Source organism: Rattus norvegicus, chromosome 3, assembly GCF_036323735.1.
Source record: "Rattus norvegicus strain BN/NHsdMcwi chromosome 3, GRCr8, whole genome shotgun sequence".
NCBI lineage: Eukaryota > Metazoa > Chordata > Mammalia > Rodentia > Muridae > Rattus > Rattus norvegicus.
In genome coordinates this window covers 138,258,085-138,278,001 of record NC_086021.1, presented here as the reverse complement: position 1 = coordinate 138,278,001, position 19,917 = coordinate 138,258,085, and the positions used below count along the sequence as shown (strand labels likewise).

Below are 19,917 nucleotides of genomic sequence, written 5' to 3'. Positions count from 1 at the left end.
ACTCTTGAAACTCCTGTCTGTCTCTCCAATGCTAGGATTATAGGTATGTACCACCTGTTCAGTTTATGCCAGTTGCTAGTAATCAAACCCAGGGCTTCATACATGTGAAGCAAGCACTTTACCAACTGAACTACATTCCCTAACTCAAGTCTGTATATTTACACACATGTACACACACATAACCATATCTGAAACAAGTTTCACAAAACACTGTTTACCCTTGTATGTGGTACATTCTGGTGTTTCATTTTTAAACTAATTAAAAAGAAACACTGATGTGGTGGCCTGCATTTGTAATCCTAGCACTGAAGAGGCTGAAGAAGGAGGAGGCCATAAAATTGAGGCTATAGAGGCCTGGGCTGTAGAGGGAGACCTTGTTTAAATTAGTACAGCACACTGACTCTGACTCAGTGAGTGTTGTTCTTGGTTCTTGTTTTGTTTTTTGGTTTTATTTTTAAGAATGATTTATGCATGTATGTTGCATCATATATGTATGTGAATCACATGTGTGTCTGGTGCTTGTAAAGGTCAGAAGGTGTTGGATCCCCTGGAACTGGAATTAAGAATGGTTGTGTGTGTGCTAAGAATCAAACCCAGGTTCTTTGCAAAAGCAATAAATTCTCTAAACTGCTGAGCCAGTGTTCTAGCCCCTTTAAAGATTTTTTTATTTTTATGTGTATGAGTGTTTAGTGCACATGTGTGAATATGGACCACGTGTATGACTGGTGTCTGGGACATTGGATACCATGGAACTGAAATTACATAAGGTTTTGAGTCACTTAATATGGATGCTGGGAATCAAATCACCATGCTCTAAAAGAAAGAATCAGTGTTCTTAACCACTGAGCCATCATCTCTCTAGCCACCCCACCACCACCTTCAAGCCTTGCTGTTTTGTTTGTTTGCTTGACACAGGGTCTTACTATATAACCATGGCTGTCCTAGAACTCATCTGTAGACCAGGCTGTCCTCGAACTCACAGAGAACCACCTGCTTCTGCCTCCCAAGTGCTAGGATTAAATGCACATACCACTGTCGCGCCTGGCTCTTTTTCAGTTTTTACTAGTTCTTTGAGAATTCTATTCAGTGTTCTGACCATATTCCCTCCTCTTCTTTTTCTCTTTTTCCGGGGTATATGCATATAGGTGAGACAAGATCTCAGTATGTAGCCCCAGCTGGCCAAAGATGTTCACTGCCCAAGAATTATATTTTTGTTTATTTGTTTTTAACAAGTAAACATTAGACTGCAGAGTTTCATTGTCTGGGCTAACCTCAGTCTCACTGATTGCCAAGTTCTAACCTCGAACTACTTACTGATCCGTCTATCCCGACCTTCTAAGTGCTGGAATTACCACTATCCCCTACTTGGCCAGAGGTTTGTTATTTTTAAATCCAGAGCCACAACAAGAAATTTGTTTTGTTTGGCAAGTATCTGTATTAACTATATTTGCACAGATTTGAGGCACATTATGACATCATAACCATTTTCTAGGATTTTGTTTTTTTCTTCCAGTTATCTTTACTTTTTTAAACATGGGGGCAGGGTTTGCACACATGCCATGGTGCATGTGTGGAAATCAGAGGACAACTTATAGAAGGTATCTTCTTGGATGATTTGGGTCACAGGGATTGAACTCAAGTCTCAGGCTTCCACTGCCATCTGACTTCAAGCACTTTCTTTGAGCAGCCAATTACTTTGGCTGTGATCTGAGATCCCCAATTTTTACCTTGTCACCACATTTGGAAAAGGAGTCTAGGTTTGTAAGCATTTTACGGACAGAATTTACAGTGACTTTAGGTTGAATGGCGTTTTCTTGGCAGGGCTAGAAAGCTGCGTCCCCAGGCTTTGTCTTTTCTTTATGTTGAGCCCCACCTGCTTCTCTCCTGGGTAAAGCATTAAGGACAGGAGGGAGGCTCTTGACCTTGAAAGATCAGTGTGCTGAAACTAGGCAGGCAGCTAATGAAGATGTACCCACTAAGGCAGAGGCAGGTGGATCTCGAGTTTGAGGCCAGCCTGGTCTACAAAGTTCCAAGACAGCCAGGGTTACACAGAGAAACCCTGTCATGAAAAGACAAAATAAAACAATTGTGCTGCCTTTCCTGGGAGGTGCCTGCTACAGTGCATGTGTGAGGGTCTCTGCTTCTACCCTGTGCTCCTCAGGCTTGGCAGAAAGTAAGTGCCTGTCTTTATCCACTGAGCATCTCACAGGCATCTTTTTTTTTTTTTCATTTCTTCCAAAGAGGTGTTTTCTGATGAGAATAAATAAGGACAGATATTCTGTTACAGAGATCTGAAAGTTCTAGCTAATATACTAAAACAAAAGACAATAAGAAGTATCATTTCAGAAAGCTTACTGTTACTGATATAAAATCCAAGAAAACCAACCCAACATCTATTAAAGTCAGTGAGTTCAAGCCTAAAGTCAGTAGTAGATTGCTTAATATGCATAAAGCTCAACTAGCACCACCAAAACAAAAATCCAAAAATAAACAAGCATTGCATGTAAAGGTCCCGAGATGTGCATTTTCCTATTTGTAGAATTAACTGGCTCAAAAATTAATGCGAGTCAGTATGTCAGTACATGCCTGTAACTTTAGCACTAGGGAGATGGAGACTGAAGGATCAGTTAACCTCGGTTGTGTCATAAGTTCAAAGCTAGCCTAGGGTTCTTGCCAACCTGCTTCAAACAATAACAAAAATTAATGTAATAAGAAAATCTAATTTATTATTCATTGAAATCTTTAAAAAAACATGTAGATTTCATTTGAAAATGTAAACTGAAGTAAGACTAAGGGAAAGGAAGACAAATCTAATCAGCCTGTCGGTCTCAGGACTGCTGGGGCAGCGCCATGGGTAACCCCAGCGTTTGGAAATTGGAGGCAGGAGGATCAGGAGTCAGGTGTACCTTCGCTGTGTAGTGATCTTGTGGCCGACAACAAAATTAGATTATTTACTATTGAATTGTGCTTTACTCATCTTATTTGAAAATGATTTCACAGCAACTTTATGACATAAATATTTTAGACGAATAAACTTAAGTGCTAGACTAGAGATTTTTATTACCTCTTGCTTGCTCACTCTTTCTTTCCCCCTTCCTTCCTTCCTTCCTTCCTTCCTTCCTTCCTTCCTTCCTTTCTTTTTATGTTTTTTGAGGCATGGTCTCCCTACATAGACAGTACTTGCTGCCTTGGAACTCAGAGATCTGCTTGCCTCTGCCTCTAGTTCTGAGATCAAAGGCCTGGGCCACTATCACCATATGTGGTGGTTTATTTCCCATTTATAGCAGCAGACGCAGAGAATCCTGGTTGTGCCTTAATGACATCAAGCTGCTTGGGAGAAATACTGATTTTAATATTGAGAACAAAGGGAAAATTTCTCATGGGTCTCAAAAGGCATTCCAGGTAGAGTAGAGAATAATCAATTTAACAACTTAGGAAAGCTGCAGCATCCCACCTTACAGACTGGTCTCTAACAGAACAGTTAGGTGTGTGCATGTGTGCTGTATGGCAAGGAGCACAGCCTTGACAGTGGCTGGTCTGTCTGAGGACAGGGCAGGACACTATCTGGACGGAGAGTCAGCGTGAGAAAAGAGACATCTTAGAAGTGTTGTGGTGTGAGCTAATGTGCTGTCCCACCTCGTCCCACTGTGCTGGTTAGTTTTTGGTCAACTTCACACAAGCCAGAGTAATCTGGAAAGAGAGGAGACCTTCACTTGGGAAAAAAACTGGGGGCTGGGGAAATGGCTCAGTACCAGCTGCTCTTCCAGAGAACCTACCATATGGCAGGTTGTAACCATCTATAACTCCAGTCTCAGGGGCTCTGACATACCTTCTGGCTTTCATAGGCATCAGACATGCATGCATGCATACATACATACATACATACATACATACATACATACATACATTCATATACACACACACAGTTATGCATATAGGCAAAACAAAACAAAAACTATCTTTAGCCAGTTGTGGTAGCACACACCTTTAATCCCAGCACTGAAAGGCAAAGGCAGGCAGATCTCTGTGAACTCTAGGCTAGTCTGGTCTACACAGGGAGTTCCAGAACAGCCTTCATAGAGAGACCTTGTCTCAAAAAACAAAAACAAAATAAGCCTCCATCGGGTCTGTGGATCATTTTCTTGACTGATAATTATGTGAGAGGGTGTAGCCCACTGTGGACAGTACCAGCCCTGGGCATGTTGTCTTAGAGGATATAATAAATGTTAGGAGAGTAAGCCCTAAAGAGAACTCTAGGAAGCTACATTATGCTGTGGTCTCAGCTTCAGTTCCTGCCTCTGGGTTGCTGCTTAGTTTCTGCCCTGACTTCTCACAGTGTGGAAGTAAAGACAAATAAACTTTTCTCCAACAACAAAACACACACTAATAAAGTGTCCTAGTCACTGGTCTATTGCAGGGGGTGGGAGGCTCATCTGTGGTCATCACAGAAGGGAGCATGGCAGTGAAGTAGCTAAGAGTTCACATCTGATGTTCAAGTTATAGGCAGAGAGGTAGAGACAGACTGGGCCTGGTGTCAGCTTTTGAAACCTCCAAGGCCACACCTAATTTTTCCTAAACAGTTCCAATAACTGGGGACCAATCGTTCAAACATATGAATGAGCCCTTGGGAGCCATTCTCATTCAAACCACTATATATAGTAACTAAATTATATTTTTTAAATTTCCTAGTGCTGGGAATTGAACCTAGAGTTTTACAAATACTAGTCAATCTCTCTAATACTGAACTATATTTCCAGCCCTATTTTGTATTTTTTAAAGTTATTTGTGGTGCTTTGGATTGAATCCAGAGTCCCACTCATGCTAGCTAGGCAAATGTTCTACCCATGCGTTATACCTGCAGCACTAAAGTTGTATTAATGTGTTTCACTTGTTTTGCTTCCAGGTGAGGATCCCATCTACTCTTCTGAGAAAGCTATCGGGTAGTAGTATGGGATAGGACCTGCCGCAGTCCCCAAAGATACCAGATGGAAGGCAAGAAATGACGCTGAGGCTGATGACAAAGATAATTTAATGCAGATGAAGTGAATAGTCTCTATGTATTCCTTTCAACTCAGTAAGTGCTTGGTGGGAGTTGTCTGTGTCTGCCTGTTCTAGGCTCCCATGCTTCAGTAATATACTCATGGAATTGGCCACCACTGATCAAGTTGGAGCAGGTTTATGAGCTGAGGGAGACTTTTGATGAGAAGGGCCTTACACGGGTCTAAAAAGGCACTGACAATGGGCAGACCCAGTAAGGTTTTCCTTGAGACTCGATGTGAGATGTTGGAAAGGGTAATTAAGACTGCCTGGGGGGCTGGGGATTTGGCTCAGTGGTAGAGCGCTTGCCTAGCAAGCGCAAGGCCTTGGGTTCGGTCCCCAGCTCCGAAAAAAAAAAAAGAAAAAAAAAAAGAAAAAAAAAAAAAAAAAAGACTGCCCTGGTTTGGGGACTAGGGGTGTAGCTCATTTGGTAGAATGCTTGCCTGGCATGTAGGAGATCCTTGATTTAACCTTCATTATCACATAAACTGAGTGTGGTGGCGAGTACCTCTTAGAAAGTAGAGGTAGGAGGAGCCTGGGCTCTTAGAGACCTTATCTCAAACACATAAAACAAACAAAAAAGGACTTCCACATTTTTATATCATACACTGACCTTCAATTTTATGTGTATGGTTTTCTTGCCCGAATGGTATGTCTTTGTACCACGTGCATGTTTGGTGCCCAAAGAGGCCAGAAGAAGGCATCAGATTGAGTTGCAGTTGGTTGAAAGCCATCATGTGGGTACTAGGAATGAGAGAACCAGCTCCTGCCAAGTTGTCCTGTCTTTCCCTCACATACTGTGGCATACATGAGCCACACATGTACACACATAGTACATACATACATACATACATACATACATACATACATACATACATACACACATAAATGTAATTTACAAAAGTTCTTTACGTGACAGACTCTGGTGACCTGAGTTAAATGCCTGGAACTGATGTAAAGGTAAAAGGAGAAAAGGGCTGTCCTGGGTGGTCCTCCAACCTCCACATGCCTGTGGCACACGTGACCTCACACACACCATATGCATACATACACAGTAACAACTGTTAAAAGTGAAGTTAGAAAAGGGAATCTGGTATACGTAGATAAATGGGCATATGTGCCATGCTCAGAAGGCTCTCATGCCATGAGGGTGCCTCAGCCGTTACACGGATTCTATAAGCCAAGAAAAGTACCACAGCCTTCTCAAAGATAGTTTGACTCTTGCAGGTGCTTTGTTTAAGGAAACAATTACACTGACAAGGGTCAAGAGTACCTAGTACTGCTGTGATTGTTTTCTGTGACCCTGTCCGTTCAAACTGCACCCCACCTTCATTTTATTGTGTTCTGTTGCTTGTATCTGTCTCCTTTGATGGGAACACGCTGTAGAACTGACATGTTTTGCCATCCGCTAGAAGCCTGTCAGCCTTTGCCAACCTGTAGAACTTACTTTAGAAATTTACCTTCTCAAGTTTGGAGACACGGATCAGCAGTTAAAGGGACATGGGTTTAATTATCAGCACCTACATGGTGGCTCGAAACCTGTGACTCTAGTCTAGTACTTGAAGCTTTTCCTGATACCCCTGGTGCACAGACATACACTCAGGCACGCACACACACACACACACACACACACACACACACACACACACACACACACAAGTTTTGGGTTTTTTGTTTGTTTTTAAAGAAAATTCCCTTCTTAGCTTTTCAGTGAGTAATTCTCCCAGCGTCAGTAGGACACAGGGAGGTGGTATAGACTGCAGGAATGTACCAGAAGTTCTGCAACTGCCTATTTGCTCTTCTCCTAGATTCGACTCCTGACAGTTTAAAACTGAATTTTAATGTGTCTGGCTAATATTAAGTTTCGCTTTTTTAAAAGGCTGTTTCTGATGCTCGGAAGCTGTTCTTTCATCCACAAAGATGGTAATAAATCTTTGCCTCCCTCAGTTCAGACCAAGAATTCACTGCAACAAGGTAAGCCAGACAAATACATAAAATATAAAATATAATATATTCCTTAGACTTTTCCCCATTTCCTGGCTTGTGTGCTCTCCCCTGTAGATCCCACTACACAGCATCCAGGCAGGTATTGACAGTCCCCAAGAGTCTCCGCACTGTCACTCTGTGACTCGTCTGTGAAGACCATTCAGTCACGCCCTTTCCTCTGGGCTGAGTAATGTCATGTTGGCACACAGCAGAATTAATGACTCAGGAGCACTCTTCCCTCCCTCCTGCCTCCCTTTCCCCTTTCCTCTCTGTTTTTGTTGTTTTGTTGTTCTTGACTTGTTTTTGTTTTGTTTTAAGATTCATTTGCTTTTTCCAGGTGTTGTGGTGCATACCTTTAATCTTAGCAAGAGGGAGACAGAAAGGCAGGAGAATCTCTGAGTTCTAGGCCAGCCAGGTGCTGGAAACTGAACCTGGGCTCTGTCTGAAAGAACCACAAGTGCTCTTAACCACTAGATAATCCTCCAGACCTGGTTTTTGGTTTTTGGTTTTTATGACAGAGGCTCATGCTGACCTGCAGAGCCCAGGCTCACCTATAAATCACTATGTAACCAAGGATGACTTTAACTGGTCCTTCTTCCTCACCCTCCCCAGTGTGGGACTCACCAGTGTGAACCACCACACACTGTATCATGTAGTGTAGTTTTTGGTTGTTTTTGCTTGTTTGAGTCAAGGACTTGATGTAACCTTGGCTGCTCTCTGATTTGCCATGTTGCATAAGATGATTTTGAGCTGAGTAGTGGTGGTGTTTATGCCTTTAATCCCATAAACACAGCACTATGGAGGCAGAGGCAGGCAGATCTCTTGAGTTTTTTATGGCTAGCCTAGGCTACAGAATGAGTTCCAGGACAGCCAGGACTACACAGAGAAAGAAGGTAAAGGGACAAAAGATCTTGAATTCCTGGTCATCCTGCTTTATCAAGAGCTGGATTATGAATATGTACCGTGATGTCTTGCTCTGTGCTCATATTTTTAATAATGGGGGTGGTGCTCAGGGATATTTACCTTCAGGCTTTGACATGATATTATTGAATGACTCAAAAACTTGAGATTCCTAGGAAGCGCAAGGCCCTGGGTTCGGTCCCCAGCTCCGAAAAAAAGAACCAAAAAAAAAAAAAAAAACAAAAAACTTGAGATAATTCAGTTTAACTGATAAAATTTAAAATTTAAGAATTTAAAGTTTTCTTTAAAATCAAGTTTTGCAGGGCTGGAAAGACGGCTCAGTAGTTAAAGAGTGCTAACCATTCTTCCAGGGGACCCAGATGAGTTTTTAGCACACACATGGAGACTCAAAACCATCTGGGACTTAAGTTCCAGGGGATCTGACACCCTTTCTGGTCTCTGTGGGTATGCATGCATGTAGTGCATAAACTTTCAAGCAGAGAAAATACCAATATGCATAAGAATGTATTTTTGTAAGTGACAAGTTTTGAAAGCCAGTTGTCTTCATTTGGATCAGTGTGTCTCCTGTTTGTCTTTATATCTAGGTGTCAGCTGATGGTTATGAAGTAGAAAATCTCATCTCTGAAGACCTCATAAAGAGAAGCCATGGCTTTAGGACAGAATATTTCATTAGACCTCCAATCTACGTGACAGTTTCCTTTCCCTTTAATGTGGAGATCTGTAGGGTTAACATAGATCTCACAGCTGGGGGATGTCAGAATGTCACTGGCCTGGAATTATATACTTCTGCCTTATCTAGCAGAGCCCCTCAGGATGCACAGGACTGCTGGACTACAGGTCTGAGCGAGACATCTGTCCCAGACAAGGAGGCCTTCACCTTGGTAGGCAAAGTCTTACTGAAAAACCAGAACCATGTAGTGTTCAGTCACAGGGGCTTCAAGGCCAGGCCACCTTTCAGTCCAATGGAAGTCACACTCCTCTCTCCTGCTGTTGTAGCGCAGGATCTCTGGAATAAAGGGGCTTTTTCCCTCAGCCATGTGGCCCACCTCAAGATCGGCATCACCCATGTGACAGGCAGTGGCATCTCTTGCATCAAGCGTTTAGAGGTGTGGGGTCAGCCAGCCAGGACCTGCTCTCAGGAGGTGATAAATAGCATCTTGTCGACAGCCTCAGAAAGCCCTTCTCAGGACTTGGGTCTGCACACTCCAGCCTTGCCCATGGAGAGTGACTATGACCCTGGGGGTCAATCTGAGGGCCAGCAGTCTCCCTGTACCTTACAGGACATGTCTGAGGTCGTTCAAGACGTGCCAGAGGAGTTCCTGGATCCTATCACCCTGGAGATCATGCCGTGCCCCATGCTTCTGCCCTCGGGCAAGGTCATTGACCAGAGCACTCTGGAGAAGTGTAACCTCAGTGAAGCTGCTTGGGGCCGAGTGCCCAGTGACCCTTTCACAGGGTTAGCCTTTACTCCACAGTCCCAGCCCCTACCTCATCCTTCCTTAAAGGCCCGGATCGACCGTTTCCTACTCCAACACTCTATTTCAGGCTGCCACCTGCTTGGGAGAGCACAGACTGCATCAGCAATGACCCCTTCTATCATCACTCTGCCCTCAAGGAAAAGGAAGACAGGGCAGGCTGAGCACAGCTCAGACTATAGTCTTGGCATGAAGGCTTCTTCCTCTGCCACAAGCCCTTTACTCTCACCTACTACCTCAGAGCCGACTGCCAAGAAGATGAAAGGTGCCAGCGAACTGGGCCTGACAGACATGGACTGTTCAGCAGGTAACTCACTCTTCTGTGGTCAGGGCTGTCATCCCTACCCATCCTGCAGATACAATGCCACGGTCCTCCACTTCATGTTTTACTAGTCAGATTTAGGAGGCTGAGAACCATGCCCCTTCCTTCTCATTTTTGTAGGGAAAATGAGTTTTGTTTTAAGATATATTTATTTATGTATTTTATGAGTACGAGTGTTTTGGCTGCATGCACACCTACACAGTAGAAGACGGCATCAGATCCCATTAAATATAGTTGTGAGCTACCATGTTGGTTCTGGGAACTGAGCCCAAGACTTCTGGAAGAGCAGCCAGTGTTCTAAACCTTTGAGCCATCTCTCCGGCCCCAAGACATCTCAGTTTTGTCTTCAGCCCATAGATAACCTGGAAGCCCCAAAGGAATACATGTGTTGTCTTATTATTCTGAGGTTTCTTTATTGTTGTTGTTTGTTTGTTTGGAAAGAAGGCTCTGCCCTGTAGCTCAGGCTGAAGCTCACTGTAGTCCTGACTGTGTTGAACTGTGTAGTCCTGACTGTGTTGAACTGTGTAGTCCTGACTGTGTTGAACTGTGTAGTCCTGACTGTGTTGAACTGTGTAGTCCTGACTGTGTTAACTGTGTAGTCCTGACTGTGTTGAACTGTGTAGTCCTGACTGTGTTAACTGTGTAGTCCTGACTCTGTTGAACTGTGTAGTCCTGACTCAGTTGAACTGTGTAGTCCTGACTGTGTTAACTGTGTAGTCCTGACTGTGTTAACTGTGTTGAGGCTCCTGTCAAGACCCCATACCTGACTGATTCTGAGTTTTGTTACCATGTTTTGTGATCGATTGTCTTAATGGTGAACTTGCCTGCTTTGTTATCCCTTTGTGCTCTGGAAAGAGCGATGCTTTTCTCTGCCTTGAATCCTCCATTCAAACCTGCTGGGAGGAGAAATACAGATTCCTTAAAGCAGACCATGTCCTCTTTTCTGGAACTGTCTATATTTCTTGTGTCTGGATGCCTTTGGGGTACTATGTCTTGTCTTCCCAGAGGAGATGGGTGGAAGTGCATTGTGCTTCCCCCTGCCTCACTTATCCATGAGGAGACCTAACAACAAGAAAGTGGAAAAGTGTGAGGTTGGAGAACTGACTCTCAGGAAGAAAACATGGTTGGTAAATGTGAGAGTGAGCTGTATTGTAGCAGAGTATGAGATTTTAGCTGCTTGGCTTCCTGCCTCTTCTTGCTGACATCACAGGGGCTTCTGGGATCAGCATCCCCACCACTACGTGAACAGAGCAGCCCTGGCTTGCTTTGGAAATGTCTGGCAAACCATGTCACTTTTTAAGACGACAAAACAAAACTTTTATTTGGTTGGTTAGTTTGTTGGTTGAGTTTTGGCTTTGAGACAGGGTTTCTCTGTGTAACTCTGGCTGTCCTGGAACTTGTTCTGTAGACCAGGTTTACTTTAGACTTGGAGATCCACTGCCTCCTGGGTGCTGGGATTAAAGATGTGCAGCAGTGCTGCCCCTCTTGAGAGTTTGAAGATTACTTCTTTCTTTTAAGCTAGGTCTTGTGCAACCCAAGCTGGCCTGGAACTCTGTATTGCTAGGATGCCTTTGTATCACTCCAATCCTCCTCCCTCCACCTCCCAAGTACTAGGATCAGGGGCATGTGCTACCATAGAGGGTAAAACACATGCTCCTCCTTTCATCAGTCTGCTGGCTGCAAGTTAGAGTCCTTACAATTTTTTCTTAGCTACTTTCCACTTTTTAAAAGGTTTTATACATTTTATTATTACTGTTATTATTGGTGTTATTCTGTGTGTACTCATGTGTCATGCACATGTGTGTAGGCCAAAGCACAGCTTTCAGGGTTAGTTATTCTCTTCCTCTGTGGGTTCTGAAGATTGAACTTGGGTTGTGAGGACTACAGCTAGCGAGCTCAAGGCATCTGCCTTTCTCTCCTCCTCAGCGCCCGGGTTGAGGTGGTTCCACTGCACCTGGGGTTTGGCACAGATTCTGGGCAGTGAACTCAGGTCCGCATGCTTTTGCCCTAAGTACTTTACTGACAGCCAATTCCCCAGCACTTGAGCCTTTTGTTTTTTAAATAAGAAAGGTATGGTAGCAAAGGCTTGTGATTCCAGCATTTGAACTTGAGAGTAGGAGGCTGAAGAGTGAACATGAGTCTGAGGCCATCTTAAGCTGCGTAGTGAGAACTTTATCTCAGAAAGCCAAGAGGAAAACAGGAGAGAAGTCAGCTGAGGCAGAGGATAGAGTGTGATAGGGCTGTCCAGAGCTGCTCTCTGCTTGTCTCGTCGTTTCCTTGGGCTTTGGGGTGTATAGCTGAGCGAGTGGTAGAGTGACTGTCTAGAAGGCACAAGTTTCTAGGCACAAGAGGCTCCACCCCCTCACCCCCCAAACACACACACAAAATAAATGAGGGAAGAAAGGAGGCAGGTGCAGTTCTGTTTGAAACCTCAAGATGGCTCTCTCCTGCACAGCACTTTGGGGAGCTGCGAGAGAAGCCCCGAGCTTTTGCATCAGAGATGGAAAGGAGTTGTCAAGCTCCCAGGGCTTGACTCCCTTGTTCTGTCATTACCATCCTGGGGACATTGTCTGAACTTGGAAGGGTCATTTTCTGCCTCCAAGGACTTGTGGCAATTTCTCTTTTGCTGAGTCTTCCTGGATATTATGGCGTGTGTATCTCTCAACAGGTCCCGTGTCCCATGAGCAGAAGCTGTCGCAAAGTCTGGAAATTGCCCTGACTTCCACCCTTGGCTCCATGCCTTCCTTCACTGCCCGGCTCACCAAGGGGCAGCTCCAGCTGGGCACAAGAGGGAGCAGTGCTTGCAGGAGGCCAGCCACCAGCTCCGGTAATCCTCAGGGCCTCTAGCATCTGCCTGTGAACGGTGCTAGACCTAGTCTTTTCAGGGTCTGTGGGCCTGCATAGCCAGTTCCCGGTCTCTCTTGTCTTCTCCACAAGGAGGTGAAGGGCTGCCTCGGACTCATCATGGACAAGCCCTTTAGTTAGCCCTGTCATTCTGTGCACTCTGGCCTGGCCATCTTTGCTACAGGTTTTTGTTTGGATTATTTTGACATGGGATCTTTGCTAGTCTTGAACTTTCCAGTTCCCTAGTGCTGGGATTACAGAGGTGCCCACCACCCCTGGCTGCACTGGTCTGCATAGTTCTCTCCTGGGACACGGATGCTCCTTTTCTGTTTCCTAACCTCATCTGATGTCTGGGTATTGTATGTACATGTGAGGAAAGGTTGAGGTCTCAGATGTCATCGTCCATTATACTGGACAAGCACAGCAGTAATTCCTGAGAAACAGCCTTCCCTGCCCCTCAAAACATAATAACCTAGGGTTGTATTGTACTTGTGTGGTAGATACAAAGTGAGGAACTGACTGGGTTTCTTTTCCTCTTTTTTCATTTGTTTTATTTTATGTGTCTGAATGTTTTAGCTATGTGTATGTCTGTGCACCATGTCCGTGCCAGGTAGAGTTCCAAAGAAAGTTCAACAAATCCTGGAACTGGAGTTACAGGTAGTTGTGAGCCACCATGTAGGTGCTGGGAACGAAACCCAGGTCCTTTGCAAGAACAGCCAGTGATGTCAATCACTGAGCCATCTCTCCAGTCGTCTGTCCCTCCCCTATGACCTTTTAAACCAAGGACAAGGCGGAGCTATGAGGCTGATGGGCAAGCACTTGACTCTCCTGCTGACACAAAGCCTGTCCCTCCTTTTGTCCTCTGGGTCTCCATTTCACTCCTGCCCATGCTGGCTGTTTCTTCATATTTCCCAGAACGTGTCTTTCAAAGTGCCCAGTAGAATGCAGCTCAGCGTCCAGGGATGTGATTGGCCAGCCTTTCCTGCCTTCAGTCCTTTCTTCTCACTTCCCATTCAGAACTCAGACCCCACCCTCCCTGGCAGCTGCCGGGACCCTCTCATTGGCACCTCCAGCACCTGCTCTAACTCTGAACTGTGCAGTGCCTTTCAGAGCTCTCCTCCCCAGCACTCCCTCAGCCCATGTTGGTAAAGAGACTCGTCTCTACTTGTCCAGCCTTCAGCATGGAAGTAGTCAGTTTGTCCTTCACTGTCCTCTTTGTGACAGCATTCATTATTGGTCCTTCTTACACACATGTGGAGGTCAGAGGCAGCCTTAAGGAGTTGGTCCCTGTGGACTCCAGGGATGGAGCTCAGCTGTCAGGCCGAGCCAGCTCTTCAGCCCCTTTTGTGCTTTCTTTGCTGTGGTTCTGAGAGACACCCTGCTACCAGCTCTGCAGCCTTTCCCAGCCATGCAATGCTCTTGTCAGCTCCTCATAGCCACCTTGCTCACCATCCCCATTGTCCATGGCCTCATTGACCTTCCAGAGTCAGGTTCTTTTACAGTTATAGAGCATGTTGTCCCACTTGAGATCCACATGGCACGAGTCCAAGCCCCACTGCCCCATATCTCCTTTCCTCTTGATCACACCAGCATTTCTGCTATTTATGTATTATTTAGTTTGCTTTAATGATCTTTGTTTTCTGTCTCTGAAATTGTTCAAGCCTTTAGATCTCTGAGACCTATTAATGGGGTTTATTGTTGGTGGTAAAGGCAGTTGGAGCCTTGTGTATTTCTCTGTGTAGCCTGGGTTGTGCTTGACCTAGCTCTGTAGACCAGGCAGGCCTCGAACTCACAGAGATCACCATGCCTCTTCTTCCCAAGTTTTGTGATTAAAGGCACGCACCACCTCTGCTCAGACCTTCTGTGCTGTCCAGGTATGTGTTAGGACTAGGGAAGTACTTCAGTTTATGGAGTGCTTGCCCACTGTGTACAAAGCCCTAGGCTCAATGTCTAGCACCACTTGACCTAGACTTGACACTTTGTGTCTATAAGCACTTGGTACAGGCATTAAAATTAGCCTGAGATACTTAAGTCCAGGAGGAGGGGAAGGGAGGGAGGGAGGGGAGGGATAGAGAGACAGACAGATGGACAAAGAGGTCCATTCCTGCAGTCCTAGCACCAATGGAGACCCTGTTGTTTACAGATGACCCTGTCCCCTGTGCAGTCTCTATGCTGGATGCTTCTGAGGTCATCGGTACCATGAGAATTCATTTTCTTTTTTTTTTGGTTCTTTTTTTCAGAGCTGGGGACCGAACCCAGGGCCTTGCGCTTCTTAGGCAAGCGCTCTACCGCTGAGCTAAATCCCCAACCCCGAGAATTCATTTTTTAACCAGCCTTTTTTTTTTTTTTTTTTGAGACAGGATCTGTCTTAGTTAGGATTTTACTGCTGTGAACAGTCACTATGACCAAGACAACTTTTAGAAAAGACAACATTTAATTGGGGCTGGCTTACAGGTTCAGTCCATTATCAAGGCGTGGGGGGGTGTGTGGGTGGTTGGGTATTGTAGTATTCAGGCAGGCTTGGTGCTGGAGGAGCTGAGAGTTTATTTCAAAGGCAAATAGGAGACTGACTTCCAGGGAGCTCAGGGAGCTAGAATGAGGGTTTTAAAACCCACATCCACAGTGACACACCCACTCCAACAAGGCCACACTTCCTAATAGTGCCACTCCCTGGGCCAAGCATATTCAAACCATCACAGGGTCTCACTATGGACTTGCAGTGATTTTTCTGCCTCAGCTTCCCATGTGCTAGGATGATAGACATGTCCTATCATGTCTTGCAGCAGAGACAGGGTCTTACTACATAGCTCTGTATGTATGTTACGTGTTGTGTAGTCCTTGTCTTTAAAGGCAATCCTCCTACTTCAGCCTACCTACCCCGATTCCCAGAGATCCTTGGGAACTTACACCCTGATGTATGCAGGGGCAAACAGGAGACCATGCGTCAAAGGTTGAAGGGCTAGGACTAACACTTGAGGTTGTCCTCTGACTTCCACACTCCTGCCAAGGCACACATATACCAGGACTCACATACAAAGATTTCAAAGATCAAGATGAGCTGGAGAGATGTTCAGTGGTTAAGAGTACTTGTTCTTGCAGAGAGCCTGAGTTCAAGTCCTAGCATCTGAATGATGGCTCACAACTTTCTGTACATCCGGTTCCAGGGGATCTGATACCCCTTCTGCCTTCTGTGGGCATCAGGCACTCACATAGTACAAATACATATATGTAGGCAATATATGTGTTTACTCAGGTGGGAGGCTTGCTTTGTTCCAGCTTCCAGGACCAAAGCTTACACATAAAACCAAAAGTTTTTTAAAGAAAGCAAGGCTGGAGTTAAGAATTTCCAAGCCAGTGGGGTTGGGGATTTTAGCTCAGTGGTAGAGCGCTTGCCTAGGAAGCGCAAGGCCCTGGGTTCGATCCCCAGCTCCGAAAAAAAGAACCAAAAAAAAAGAATTTCCAAGCCGGGAATAGTGACTTGCAGCTGTAGTCCCAGGTGCACAGGGGCTAAGGCAAGAAGATCCTTAGTTCAGGATCAACTTGAAAAAAAGACAAAAACAAGGAATTTTTGCATAGTAAAGTAACTTGGGGTCCCCCAAGTGAGCTTTAAAATCAGGCCAGCCTGGCCTCTGTATTTCCTAGAGTTGGAGAGAAGGAACAGCTTTTTCAAACTAAAACCACCTGGAAGGAAGAGCCACAGGGGTCAGGATCAGAGCTGCCCTCACTTAGAGGCCTTGAGGGAATCTTGTAGTGAATCTGGTAGTGGGGTGGAGGGGTTGCCCAAGGCCAGGGCAGTTCAAGGGATCAAGGGGTTTGAAGGCAGCCACTGAGAGAGGAAGTTGTCTCTCTGATGATCCCTGCATCCCAACTGTTCTGACTGTCCTGGCAGTTGGCCCACATCCTGCTTTTCCCTTTCCTGACAGGTTCTCTTGGCAGGGTAAGCTTATACCCTGTGCTAGCTTTGACAGGGCGATTGTACACTGTTTTGGAGACTGGGGGGCACAAGCCTGGTTCTGTGCATTGCATTCAGAAGCCAGTTCTTAAACACAGCACCAAGATAAAGATGGCGGGTGGGAGGCTTGCTTTGTTCCAGCTTCCAGGACCAAAGCTTACGCCAAGGAACAACTTCACTTAACCCTGCCTCACTTTTCTGACTCACTAGAGCTTCCAAGGAGTGCTGGCCCAGAGTGTGCCTCCTGCAGACGAGTGTTTTCTTCCTACACCACCAATGAGCCTGTGTACCAGCTGCCCTGTGGCCACCTTCTGTGCCGACCCTGCCTGAGTGAGAAGCAACGTTCCCAGCCCATGATGTGCACAGCCTGCCAGCAGCCGGTCACCAGCCAGGATGTGCTGCGGGTCCATTTTTGAGTGATGAGCCTCAACTGATTAAACCCCATTTGGGAGGGAGACTGAAGATGAAGGAAGCAGGAACAGGGTCCCAGTGCCTCTGTTCTCTCCTGGGCTTGAATACCTCATGGTGTGTTATGGGGACTGGGTAGGGACACCCTACTCCTGCTTAGGCAACAACAGGATGACAAAGCCATAGGGCTGGGCTGGGGAAAACACCCTCTTCTCCTTGGCCTACCTTGCCACTACCCAACCAGAGCCAGCCCCAACTGTTCAGGAGCACTCCCTGATGTCCCCATGTTTTCTGCATACAACCTTCTAATGGAGTTTTGTGACTTGGGACCTCACACAGCCTTCTCTGCCTCAGGGTCACTCAGAAGTGGACCATGGTAGCGGCTGTTAAGCACATGACTTAGCCGTGTGTACCCCCACCCCTGCAGACACTTGCAGCCTTAATAAAGTGACAGTTGACGTTCAAGGATTCCTCCTGGACACAGGACAGGACAGCCACATGCAGTTGCAGCCACTGGGTAGGCAGAGGTTCAGATTTATCCAGTGTGGGTGCGTCAGTGCCAGTGGAGGGCAAGTAGCTTCCTTCAGACCAGGTGCCAGAGTTGCTCCAAGGGAGAGAATCCCTGTTCCATATGGAGCCTGCGGGAGGAAAATGGGAAGTGTCTTTAATGAAGTCTGTCTGTGTGGGCACACATGGTGTGCCTATGGAAGTCAGTGCTCCAGGAATCAGCTCCCTTTCCAACTGTATGGCTCCCAAAACCTCAGGACATCAGTGATGTGGCTGTGACTACTGTCTGAACCATCTCCTGGGATCCCTAGGCTACGTTTTTTCCTTTCAAAATTAAACCTTATGGAGTCTCAAAGAAATAGACTGCATATAGCTCTGTTGGCCCTGTCAAGAGCTTCCAGCCAGGAGGAGGGCACCTGTGTGGTCCTCACACTGGCCCACTCCCTTTCAGGCAGTCTGCTCTGTTTCTGAGGTGACTCAGCCCTTGAGCCACATGTTTGTTGTCTCCTCTGGTTGCCCAGAACTCAGTCCTGAGATTTAGGGAATGTGCTTTCAGATGTCAGGAGATGTGTCCATAGAGGTAGCCGGTGGGGACATCAACTCCTCTCTCCTACACACCACCAGTGCCTGTTGTTCTTCAGCTTTGTGTGACACCAGGGTCTGTATGGACAGACCACCCCGCCTTGCCTGGTGGCTCCTGCACATCCCACTCTACGCCTCAGCCTCCCTTCTAGGTGTGTGTTCTTAGCTTGTGCAACTACAGAGGGCGTGGTTTGTGGCTCAGCCCCTACCCATAACCTGCCATGGTGTCCAGAATAGCCAGCCATGGTCTCCGAGTAGCCTACTTTCCTCTGTGTGAGTACTGGGAGCCATCCCTGCCCTCCACTCCCAAGAGCCCCCAAGTTACCTCTCTGCAGCTCTACCAGAGGTGCCTGGCCTACTCTGCTGGAAAACTAGGCCTGGGAGCCCCTGGTGTGGGCTGGAGAAGCCCTGGGGGCTGGGGCAGGGAGCCATCCCCTCACCGTAAATGTGATTACGTTTTCTCTTAAAGATCAGACCCCTAGCCGCATGGAAGTGCTCTTTCTCCATCCCTACCAGAAACATTGTGATTTTCCCTAGCATACATGAGTGAAAGCTGGGTGTGGTGTAACATCTGAAGGACTGCTGTGAGTTCAAGGTCAGCCTGGGCTACATAGCAAACACTTGTCTCAAAGACACTGAAATAAAAATGTATTTGGCCCCATGGACATTTTATTTCTCATCAGAGACAGGGCCTGGGGCCAGGCACAAAACAGCTTCCTAGTAAATGTGCAGAGCTCAACACTGTTGACCAAGAGGATGCAGCTACAGCTTTGCCTCCACCCGGCAGCCGTCCAGAGGTGACGTGTCCTTTGCCTGGTGGTGGGTCATGTACTCAATGGAGGCACAAGACTGAAGACGTGTAGCACTGGGGTCTTCTGAGAACAGATGATGGCTTGAGGCAAGAGGTCCACAGCAGCTCCAGGCTCTGGGTCTTCATTCCCTAGGTTAATGAGTGAGTGAGGCCTGACAGGACCAAGGCTCTGACCCTCAGCCACTCCCTGAGCTGCTGGAGAGGAGGCTCTGTCAGAATTAGTCCTGGAGGTAGAAGAAATAGAAGAACCAGATAGCCAGGAAGAAGACCAGCAGCTGCTCACTGTTGACGGAGAATCCCTGCTCCCTGCCGACTGTCACCTGGGCCCTGCAGCCGCTAGGTCCGGGGGCTGAGTGGGACTGCCCAACCTCACACCTGCTCTTCCTACAGTTCTCCATTTTGAGGCCGCTCAGCAGCTGGGCCCCTTCCCATACCCCAGGAAACAGGGACCTCTGACGCAGAGTTCCTGTAACTAGGTCTCCAAACAAAGAGACCAGCCTCCCACTGCCAGTGGCATTGTGACGCAGACCTGAATTCCATTGTGATGGCCACTGGGGTGGAGTGGGTTCCTGTGGGCTGGCCCTCTCCCACAGAGCTCCCTTGTGCATTCTTGAAGGACGACTTAGCCCACAGCTTCCCCCACTCTGCTCCCTATTCAGGCCCACTGTCGTCTCACCTGGCCTCCAGGCCACTTGCACGTGCAGCAGCGTCTCTGTTTCTGAGTGGAAAGGGGAGAGCCAGGTTGGGAACTAGCCAAAGCCATACTGTTCAAAACAGTCATTCCCAGGTGATTCTATTAAAACAAAAGCTGGGTGTCGTGTCTTGTGATTGTACTTCCAACCCTTATGCATTTGAGGCCAGCCTGGGCTACAGAGAGAAGTATTGTCTCAAAATTAAGTACATAGATTTACATTCCTACTGTCACCAGCCAGCCACATCTCATAGAGGCCACTAGACTGGACAGGTGAGGTACAGACCAACTTTACTGTCACACTTAAGCGTGATCACAATTGGAGGCCAAGGTTCGAATGTGAGGTAGCTGCACCCATGGAAACCTTCCCTAGGAGAGAAG

The 19,917-nt window shown here is 46.5% G+C and overlaps 1 protein-coding gene across 1 annotated transcript in view; it reads left to right on the top strand.

The window, feature by feature from the left end:
* Ubox5 (U-box domain containing 5) overlaps positions 1 to 18,691 on the top strand; it is a 41,497-nt gene extending 22,806 nt beyond the window's left edge. The window contains exons 2-6 of the mRNA NM_001033997.1: positions 4,904 to 5,074; positions 6,917 to 7,011; positions 8,529 to 9,726; positions 12,410 to 12,568; positions 16,748 to 18,691. Of these exons, the coding sequence (NP_001029169.1) occupies positions 6,958 to 7,011; positions 8,529 to 9,726; positions 12,410 to 12,568; positions 16,748 to 16,953 (1,617 nt within the window). The 5' untranslated portion in view covers positions 4,904 to 5,074; positions 6,917 to 6,957 and the 3' untranslated portion in view covers positions 16,954 to 18,691. The remainder of the gene's footprint in view (positions 1 to 4,903; positions 5,075 to 6,916; positions 7,012 to 8,528; positions 9,727 to 12,409; positions 12,569 to 16,747) is intronic.
* The last annotated feature ends 1,226 nt before the right edge of the window (positions 18,692 to 19,917 follow it).